General features: G+C 37.8%; 1 protein-coding gene and 1 pseudogene across 1 annotated transcript in view; one reads left to right on the top strand and one right to left on the bottom strand.

Annotated features, from left to right (window-relative positions):
* LOC107873724 (cullin-1) overlaps nt 1-1,416 on the bottom strand; it is an 18,580-nt gene extending 17,164 nt beyond the window's left edge. Inside the window, 1 exon segment of the mRNA XM_047413499.1 lies at nt 1,369-1,416. Within this exon segment, the coding sequence (XP_047269455.1) occupies nt 1,369-1,416 (48 nt within the window).
* Nucleotides 7-4,909, top strand: LOC107873727 (annotated as a pseudogene).
* Nucleotides 4,910-11,207: the final 6,298 nt, after the last annotated feature.

The raw sequence follows: 11,207 nt of genomic DNA, 5'->3' as shown, positions 1-11,207 counted from the left end.
AAGTACTCAAATCGCATTGGCGGATCTAGGATTTGAAATTTTTATCAGAACTGAACTCACTAAGTTTTTTGATACAACGTGTTCAGAATGTAATATTTGAACTCATTTTGATTAACAATTACTCAAATAGCAGAGGCGGATCTAGGATTTAGAATTGGATTGAACAAACTATGGGTTCAGAATCTAATATCTTTGAAAAGAAATTTCTATGTCGTTGTGCCTGTAGTCAAAGTGTTATGCATGTATCTTGTAGTTTCTTGTTCATGGTGTTTTGGTAATTTCGGATAGATAGTTTATATAATCTATGGGTGTCGTGTTTCTTGTATCACTCTGTTGTGTATTTTTACGTTTTTGTTTGTTATACTGATGTTTGTCCTGAGCCGGGGGTCTATCGGAAACAACCTCTCTACTTCATCAGAGGTAGTGGTATAGTTTGCGTACACTTAACCCTCCCCACCCCAGATCCCACTAGACACTGGGTATGTTGTTGTTGTTGTATGTATACATGGTTTGAGTCAAAAGTACTATGTTCGGTTGAAGTTGTTGTAAAGAGATAGATCTGCATCTCATCGATTAACATGAATCATCTACATTTGTGTTGCTACATGTGGACTCATTTTGTTTCGATACTTAAATAATCGTTCATTTCTTTGCAATTTACATTTGTGTACATGGTCTGAGCCGAAAGTACTACGTTCGGCTGACCTTGCTGTAAAGGGCTAGATCTGCATCCGATCAGTTAACATGAATCGTTTATATTTGTGTTGCTACATGCGGACTCATTTGTTTTCGATACTTAAATAATCGTTCCTTTTTTTTGCAATTTACATGTGTGTACATGGTCTGAGCCGACAGTACTATGTTCGGTTGACCTTGCTGTAAAGGGCTAGATCTGCATCCAATCAGTTAACATGAATCGTCTATATTTGTGTTGCTACATGTGGACTCATTTTGTTTCGATACTTAAATAATCGTTCATTTCTTTGCAATTTACATGTGTGTACATGGTCTGAGTCGAAAGTATTATTTCGGTTGACCTTGTTGTATAGGGCTAGATCTGCATTCGATCAGTTAACATGAATCATCTATATTTGTGTTGCTACATGTGGACTCATTTTGTTTCGATACTTAAATAATCGTTCATTTCTTTTCAATTTACATGTGTGTACATGGTCTGAGTCGAAAGTATTATTTCGGTTGACCTTGTTGTAAAGGGCTAGATCTGCATCCGATCAGTTAACATGAATCATCTATATTTGTGTTGCTACATGCGGACTCATTTTGTTTCGATACTTAAATAATCGTTCATTTCTTTGCAATTTACATGTGTGTACAAGGTCTGAGTCGAAAGTATTATGTTCGGTTGACCTTGTTGTAAAGGGCTAGATCTGCATCCGATCCGTTAACATGAACCATTTATATTCGTGTTGCTACATGTGGACTCATTTGTTCCGATACTTCACAATTGTTCATTTTCTTTGTAATTAGATCGTGTTAACAAGAATTTTCCGAGATGGAGGAGACTGAGGAGAAGACTATCCCGTTGGAGGAAGGAATGGAATGCGTTCAGAAAGGAATTAATAAGTTAAAAATAATCATAGAAGGAGAGCCGGTAACATTCACCTCAGATGAGTACGTGATGCTCTACACGTATCCTTTTGGCATTCCTTGCACGCTTAGAGTGCATGCCTTCTTTCTACATTGTCCTTTCCGCGCTTGTTACTTCCATATTTGTCTCATCCTCTTAGTTTGTATTTCTTTTCGAACAAACTAAGTTCTCCTTAATTTGAAGCGTAGAACTATCTATAACATGTGTACTCAGAAAGCACCCCACGATTACTCTCAGAAACTGTACGATAAGTACAAAGAAGCAGTTGAAGATTACATCCTTACTATCGTAAGAACCTTTGACTTATTGATTTTCTTGATCTCATTGTTTTGCGCACTATTCCAGACAGTAACGTTAACCAGCATTCATTTGCTTTACAAGGTTTTGCCTTCTCTGAAAAAGAAGCACGACGAATTCTTGAGAAAAGATGGCAATCTCATAAACTTATGGTCAAGTGGCTGTTAAAGTTTTTCCATTATCTAGACAAGTTTTTTATCAAACGAGCTGAAGTTCCTGCGCTTAATGAAGTTAGTTTGAGTTGCTTCCGGGATCTGGTTAGCTTTTCTTCTTCGTATATTTTTTTCGAAAGTTACTACTATGATAAAGGCTCTTTAACATCGTTGTGTTTTCTGTAAATAGGTTTATCATGAGGTGAAAAATAGAGTTACAGATGCTGTGATAGCACTGGCAAGTATCTCTTTTTTCATTGTTTTTCGCTAGACTCAATGCGTTGTAATTCTATCGGCTAGGAGTATGAGGTTTGACGAAGTATGTATTTTGTATCAGATTGATCAGGAACGCGAGGGTGAGAAAATCGACAGAGGTTTACTGAAGACTGTGATAAATTTGTATATTGAGATGGGAAAGGGAAAAATGGATTATTACGTTAATGATTTTGAAGAGGCAATGCTTCGAGATTCTGCCTGTCACTATTCTCGGAAAGCTTCAACCTGGATTGTCGAAGATACTTGTCCAGAATATATGCTGAAGGTACAAATGATTTTCTCAAGTCTTTCACCTCGAGGAATTGCTCTTGTACTCCTTTTGTTATACTGGAATAGGTTCCAACACCCGTTCTTTGCTAACTTAACACAGGTGGAGGAGTGCTTGAAAAAGGAGAAGGAAAGAGTTTCTCATTATCTGCACGCGGACAGTGAGACAAAACTTCTGGAGGTCAGTTTTGAAGTTTCGCAATTATATCCGCATTATGTCACGCGATAGCTAGTAGCATCTTCCATCTTAGCGTACATTATGGCATTTGGATACACGTATACAAATGATTGTCTAACGAAGATACACTGTTAACGAAGATACACTGTTATATCTGGTACTATAATTGATGCTTGATACATAAATACTCAAACTTGGCCCCAACCGGCACGTTAGCACTTCCACTTTGAGAGTGCACATCTTGACACCTCAATTTAGTCTTAACTGGCAACTAAACACTCGTGGACACCTGACAATAACGTGACACATAAATTTTAGAGGTGTCTAGATGATCATTTTTTAAGTTGGATTGTTCAACTGACACAGTGGAGACGAGTTGAGGTGTCTTAATGCCTACACTCAAAGTTTAAGTATTTACTTGCCCGCTAAGGCCAAGTTTGAGTGTCTTTACGGTTGGGACAGGTGAGAGAAGGATGTGTCTTGTGTATCGAGAAGTTGTACCTCTTTGCCAAGTATTAAACTACCAACATTTTTGCTGCAGAAAGTCCAAAATCAGGTATTGGTTACATATACCAATCAGTTGCTTGAGAAGGAGGATTCTGGATGCCGAGCGTTGCTTAAAGATGAGAAGGTATTAAGCCCCTGAACTTTTCTGTATAACATTATGCGCTTAATTGTTTTTATGTATCTTATGTTGTATTTGATGTTGTTTTGCTTTTTCGTGTTCCTCCGTTCTCCCGTCCTACATGCAGGTTGAGGATTTAACTCGAATGTATAGTCTATTCCACAAAATTCCTAAAGGGATAGAACTAGTTGCGGAGATATTTAAGCAGGTATTTTGATCATCCATACCGTTTGCTGAGCAACCAACGCACGAGATTTTACTTTTTCTTCATTTTGTTCCGATTTGGGGCTACGCAATTTCTGATGTTACGTATTTGCAGCACATCGCTGCTGAAGGCATGGTCGCGGTGCAACAGGCTGCAGATGCAGCACCGAACAAGGTTTGCTGTCTAATAGCCGAAATTTGTGCTTTACTTGACAATGTTGTATGTTGACTTTACCATTAGCTTCCATTAGCTCCTCTTCGACAAAGTTTTTTGCTACGGTTTCATCTGAATACCGTGAGGGATGCTTTTGTATATACTGTAAAGCCAGTCTTAAGTCCAAATATCTGAAGTTGGTTTCGCGACTTGCTATGCTTATTGTTTCCAAGTAATTTTGTTCTGAATGGTTGTTTTTAGTGTTGTAATTTGTAAATGATGATATGTATGTTCTTCTACAGACCGAAAGTTCTGGAGGTTCACCAGAGCAGGATTTTGTCCAGAAGGCATTTGAGATTCATGACAAGTATATGGTGTATGTGAAAGGCTGTTTTGCTGATAACACTATCTTTCACAAGGTATTCCGACTGTTAACTGCTGTACGCTGATCCCTTTTACGATGAATTACTTGAGACGTTATATAGTTATGTTCAGTGTTGTCGAAGGTGCACATAAGACCTGAATCGAGGCTCAAATGTGTTTGAGAGTTTAGCGTCGCTTAATGTGCACATATTCCTCTGAATGGTTCTCTTAGGCTGATGTATAAACTCTTTGACTCTCATAGGCTCTGAAAGAGGCATTTGAGGTCTTCTGTAACAAAAGTGTTGCCGGCTCTTCAACCGCGGAGCTCCTTGCTTCTTACTGTGATAATACCCTTAAGAAAGGTGGGAATGAACAACGTCATTGACAAAGATGCATTATCAACAGCTGCAGAAGCAGTGAAAACAGCAATGTGTAATCTATTAATCAAGAAGCAGTACCCTTCAGAAAATCGTGAGTTTAGAAAGCGGGGGAGGAACGATAAGAAAGTAAACAAGAAAAAATGAAATCGGTGGAAAAAGTTACTTGATATCTGGCGCTGGTAGGCTGGTCAAGTTGATTTGCTGCCAGCGATGAAAGAAATCGAATTTCGCCTTGCTGTGATGTAGTTTTTGTTCTGCTTTTAGTCAAAATTTGTGATATGATGTTGTCTACATTGTTTATGACAAGTTCACTCTTATTGTAACTTGTTTTATTATTAATTTTTCAGAGTTTATTATCACATAGCTTAGTAACTTTATAATAATGATGTCAGTTTATATCCTAAGTGGTCGTTTATTACGTGGGATAACGTGAGATATGTCGGGATTAAAGTTGAGATTAGATTTATGTTGTATTTGGTTGATGATATAAATTTTTGCCATTTGTTAGAGTTGTAAGGTTAACTTCAACTCTTTGAAGTGAAGACAAAGAAAGAAAGAAGAGAACAAATAATTTAGTGAACAAAGGTTAATTTTTCATTAATCTGAAGTGGTGCTTAAATACTAAAAAAATGCAATAACTAAAGCCTATAACTAAGCCACTACTTTGTACATGATTAAAGGTTCGAGAGATAAGAAGGAGTAGTGTATTAGACTTATGTATTATCCAAAGGTACATAGATATATATACAAGTAAAGGAAAGGCTAACTAAGGTAACTAGATATCTAAAGCACTAGAAATCAGCTGGAATATTATATACATTTAATAGAGTACAAATTAGGGAGAGAAATCTGCACAATTTATTACACAATCAATCATGTCCCAATACACCCCCGCAAGTTGAAGGTGGCATCAATAACCTTTAACTTGGACAGATGTTGATGAAACAGCAGGCGAGGCAAAGGCTTTGTAAGAGTGTCCGCGAGCTGATCAGCAACATGTAAGTGCTGAACAAGCACCTATTTTCGCTGCACTTGATCTCTAACAAAGTGAAAATCAACTTCAATGTGTTTCATCCTACTGTGTTGTACCAGATTTTGACAAAGATAGATAGCACCAACATTACCACAATAGATTATGGGTGGATCAGGCAGTTGCACATGTAGTTCAACAAGAAGTTTTTGAACTCAATTGACCTCAGCAAGTGCGAAAGCTACTGCACGATACTCTGCTTCAGTAGAGGAGCGCGCAATAGTGCATTGCTTCTTGGATGACCAACTAATAGGATTTGTACCAAGGTACAGGATATATCCAGAAGTAGAGTTCCTGTCATTAATGTCACCAGCCCAATTGACATCTGAATACATAAATAACCCAAGATGTGTCTTGCTCGTTATCTATAAGCCATGATTTGTGGTGTACTGGAGGTATCGCAAGAGTCACTTAACAAAAGACCAGTATGTTTGTTTAGGAGCATGCATGAATTGAGATAATTTGTTAACTGCAAAGCTTATATTTGGTCTGGTGAATGACAAATATTGAAGCTTATCAAGTACTTGACGGTATAAAGTGGCATCCGCCGGAGGTGTGTCATCCTTTAAGGATAGTAAGATCGTGGAACTCTTCGGAGTTGTAACAGGCTTACATTCGGACATTTTATGGGCAGTAAGAAGATCAGAAACATACTTGGCCTGAGAAATAACGATCCTTTCTTTAGTGTGGAGAACTTCAATACCCAAAAAGTAGTGGAGATGTCCGAGGTCTTTGAGAGAGAATCTGGCTGAAAGAACTTGGATAGTTTTCTTGATAACCTCAGAGTTCGATCCAGTGATAATTATGTCATCAACATATACAAGAATGTAGACCAATGCTTCATTTTGATGACGAATAAATAGAGAAGAGTTAGAGGTAGACTTTTGAAATCCAATTTGAAGCAAGAATTTCTTTAACTCAAAGTACCAGGCCCAAGGGGCCTGCTTAAGTCCATAATTTTTTTTTAATTTGAACAAATAATGAAGAAAATCAGGATGAGCATACCCATGAGGTTGATGCATATAAACATCTTCTTCAAGGTGTCCTTGAAGAAATGCATTATTAGCATCCAGTTGGTGCAAATACCAATTATGCTGAATTATAAGCGGCAAAATGAGTCTAACAGTAACAGGTTTTACCATTGGACTGAATGTAGAGTTATAATCCACACCCGGTCGTTGCGTGAAACCCTTTGTAACTAGCCGATCTTTATACCTGTCAACACTTCCATGTAATTTGGTTTTAATATGATAGAGCCATTTACAATCAACAACATTTTAAGAAGAGGATAGTGGTACAAGCTCCCACGTCTTGTTGTTCATCAATGCTTCAAACTTAAGTTTCATCATTTCTCTCCAGTGTGCACTCTTTTGGGCTTGGTTATAAGTGGTGGGAAGTGGTTCAGTTAATGCAACTGCAAGAAAATAAAATATTTGCTTGGGTTTGGTGGTGTTATTTTGTGAACGAGTAGCAGGTTGGTGAATGGATGGTCGTTGGGTATGTGCGGAAGCTGTAGTGAAGGGTTGGTGATTATTGTGATATGGAATAGATGGGGAGAGGTCTGGAGTTGGTGTAGATAAAAGGTTTGTTGGGGTGTGCCAATTTTGGCATTGATACTGGATTAGCGGTTGTGTGGTAGGTGGGACAACAATAGGTTGTATGGAGCAATCTGAGCCGACGGTAGGAGTTGGCGTTGCTGCCAAAGAAGGACCTGAAGAAGAACCTATAGGAGATGTCTCCGGCAATTCTGGAGCAACCTTGATTGGCTGGAGCATCTCATAATCCACTGGAGGCATAGACTGGACACTAAGGTCATTTAACTCTTTGTACAAGATACCCCACTCTAGTTTTGAAATTCTTTTTTCTTTCAAAGATGAAAATATATCAGAAAAAGGAAATTTATTTTCATAAAAAATAACATCTCGTGAAATATATATCCTTTGTGAAATAGGATCATAACACTGATGGCTGTGATCGGTATTAAAATAGCCTAATCAAACACAAGAGGTGGACTTGGGTTCTAGTTTGTGTTTGACATATGGTTTAAGCCATGGATAACATAGGCAATCAAAAGTACGAATGGATTGATAATTTGGAATTTCTCCAAATAATCGTTGGTATGGAGAATCATAATGAAGTGTGCGGGTGGGAAGCCTGTTAATCAAGAATGTGGCTTGTTGACAGGCAAAGGACCAAAATACTGGAGGCATGGAGGCTTGGTGTAAAATGGTTTTTGCTGTTTCAATGATGTCCGATGTCTACGTTCAACCATAGCTACCCGTTGTGGTGTGTATGGTGGCCATACAAGGTGCTCAATGCTAGTGGTATGTATAAATGACTTAAGACCTTCAAACTCACCACCAACATCAATATAAACTGAGAGTATTTTTGTATGAAAATAATTTTCAACAAGGGGTTTAAATTTAGAGAAAACTGTTTTGACCTCACTTTTATTTTTAAGTGTGTACAACCAAATGTATTTTGTAAATTGATCAACAAAAATTACATAGTATTTTTTTTGTCAATTGACAAAACAGGTGATGGGACCCATACATCACTGAAAATAATTTGTAAGGCTTTTTTCTCACTAGAGTATTATCAGAAAAGGGATGCCAATGGCTTTTATTAGAGAGCAGGCATTACAATGATCAAACATTTTAGAATTTGAAATTGGAATTGAAAACTTATGTGAGAGTGTTTTAAGTACTCTTTTATTTGGGTGTCCTAATTTTCTATGCCAAGATTGTTGAGATTCCGCCATATAGGATTGGTAGCACAGATTGCATTAAGATCCTCCAACAGGCCACTCATAAAGTCCTTTATTCTGGCCTCGTGCCAACGGTGCCCCCGTACTCAGACCCTTTACAAGAAAATCAAAGGAAAAAATTCTATGGATGTCAGATTATCTTTATAAAATTGAGACACAACTTTAAGGTTATGTTTAATCTTTGGTGCACACAAAGTATTCGAAAGATAAAACTTTTTATTTAAAGAATTTATTTAAACATGACCAGTGTGAGTTATAGGGATTTTGTTACCGTTATCCATGGTAATATCGTCAGTACTAGTGTAGTCATTTAGACGTTGAAGATTTTGAGAATCGGCAGTCACATGATGCGATGCTCCTGAATTGACAACCTAAGGCATGGAAGCAAAGTTTGCTATGGCTTTCAAGTGATTGTGGGACCATGAACGACACACATTGTCAGTGCGACCACATAATTGACAAATTGGATAATTTTGTCGAGGGGCCGTTAGACGCCAATTTGGTGATATTGCTGGTGCATTCGTTGGATGCCAATTTGGAGATGTGGTTTGTTTGCTGATTAGGATGTTGTGGATGCCATGGTCGTCCTCTCTTATTATTGCAGAGTGTAAAGTTATTTGGTGATGGTTTTTGTGCAACTGCAGTTGTAATGAGTCCTGGTTAGGCTCATTATATTTGAAGAGAAGCTCTCTGTTGAGAAGCTTGTTGTATAGTTCCTCATATGAGATAGGTGTATCTCGTGCTTGGATAACCGCTGAAATTGAATCATACTTATGTCCTAGACTACTGAGAATTTTAACCACAAGTTCGGCATCTGGAGTAGGAGTTCCAGCCGTTGCAAGTTCATCAACATTCCTGATCTCGCCCTAGTACTCTGTCATACTGCGAGAGTTTTTTGTGATGGTAGATAAAGAGTTTCAGAGACTAAAAACTCTTGTATATGATTTGTTAGCATACATGTTATGTAGTGTGTCCCACGCTTGCTTTGAGGTGGAAGTTTTGGTGATTGCAGAGGTGATTGTAGGATCAACAGATGCCATTAAGGCATTGCGTATCAACTGGTCTTAGCAAAACCAGAGTTTGTACTTGGGATTGGGTACGTCTTGGTTGTTGAGGGTTACCATTTTTTATGGTGTTGTCAAGGTTCCATCGAGATAGCAGTAGAGATCATGACCGAACATGAGAGATTCAACCTTTGTTTTCCAAACGACAAAGTTCATTGAACCGGTAAGTTTGAGGGGAAGCTGGGAACTAGGGTTAAATTGCACCAGATGGCTGTTGTTATTAGCAGGGATAGTAGAATCACTTGGATTCACCATGGATGCTATCGAACCAAAAAGAAAACTTAAAGAAAATAAGAAGACCCATTGGAGTTTAGAAAGGCTCTGATACCATAAAGGTTCGAGAGATGAAGAAGGAGTAGTGTATTAGACTTATGTATTATCCAACGGTTATGTAGATATATATACAAGTAAAGAAAAGGCTAACTAAGGTAACTAGATATCTAAATCACTAAAAATCAGCTAGAATATTAAATACATTTAATAGAGCACAAATTAGGGAGAGAAATTTGCACAGTTTATTACACAATCAATTATGTCCCAATAATGATTTCATAATCAGCAATATCCAAAACAACTAAACCACTAACATCTAAAAATCAGCCACTAAACTAAGTTAACAGAATATGGCTTAAAAAACTGGATAATGTCCAACCTGGATAAAAAAGTTGGATAATGTCCAACAACTACTTCAACTTTTACTGCAGTAACTAAGGAAATTAATCAACACTCCTCCTTGCTTCAGTTGCTACAAATTCCAAGTCTTTCTATGAGAAATTCAAATTTGCTCTTTGGCAAGGCTTTGGTAAATATATCTGCCAGTTGAAGATCCATCTTGCAGTATTTTTTTCCCATCCGGTGTCCTGTACTCGCATTGGAGTCCAACTAATTTGAGTTTGCGCCTCGTAGGGTCCCATTCGGGAGGAGAACGCTCCTTTTGAGTGACGGAGTTTGGTGAGGACCAGTCAAATCTGTGTGAATTAATTTTACCTTTTCAGTGGCTCTCAAGGTTGCTTTCTTGAAAGGAAGTCTTGCTTACTTGCCAAATTGACAAGTTCCGCAATCTGGTATTTCAGCTTCAATATTAGGCAACCCTCAAACCATATCTTCCTTCTATAAGTTAATTACAACAGTGTGGTTGAAATGTTCGAGTCTTTTGTGAGAAACTTGTGCATTGATATTAGTTGCAGGATAAGCTTTTTGCTCGTGATCCAAAACATCCAATATAAAGCTCCTTCCCTTCACCATTACCTTGAATAAGTTTCTGCCATCTTCATCCTTGATTTGACAGTAATTGAATTCAAAGAGAAGTTTGAAACCATTCTCAAGCATTTGTCCAACACTTAATAGACTATGACTAATATTAGGAACAAAAAAAATACATATTTGATTAGTTTTGTACCTGAGGAGTATTTTATTTCCACAGTACCTTTGTCTTCAGCAGAAATATAGTCTTCATTACTAATTTGTACTTTTGAAATTACTGAAGTATCCAACTCCCTGAGAGATCACGATCAAATGTCATGTGGTTTGTTCAACCACTATCAATAAGCCACTTGTCACTCGAGCAGCTAGTTGCCAAACATTTCTCTACAATGAGTCGTTCTTCATCTTCTTGTGTAGCATTAGTTTGCTGAGTGTTGTTCTTGAAAAACTTATGATGATGTCCCATATGCTGACATTTCTCACACTATTGGTCTAGCCTTCTCCAGCATTTGAAAGTTGGATGACCCTTCTTTCCACAATGCTTGCAAGGAGGAAAAATCATGTTTCACTCCCCTATTGATCTCAGGAGAATGAGAACCTAAGTTTTCCTTGTTGTTTCACTTCTTCTTTCTTTGGTC

This window comes from Capsicum annuum, chromosome 6 (genome assembly GCF_002878395.1).
Source record: "Capsicum annuum cultivar UCD-10X-F1 chromosome 6, UCD10Xv1.1, whole genome shotgun sequence".
NCBI classification, from domain to species: domain Eukaryota; kingdom Viridiplantae; phylum Streptophyta; class Magnoliopsida; order Solanales; family Solanaceae; genus Capsicum; species Capsicum annuum.
This window is presented reverse-complemented; position numbering and strand designations above follow the sequence as displayed.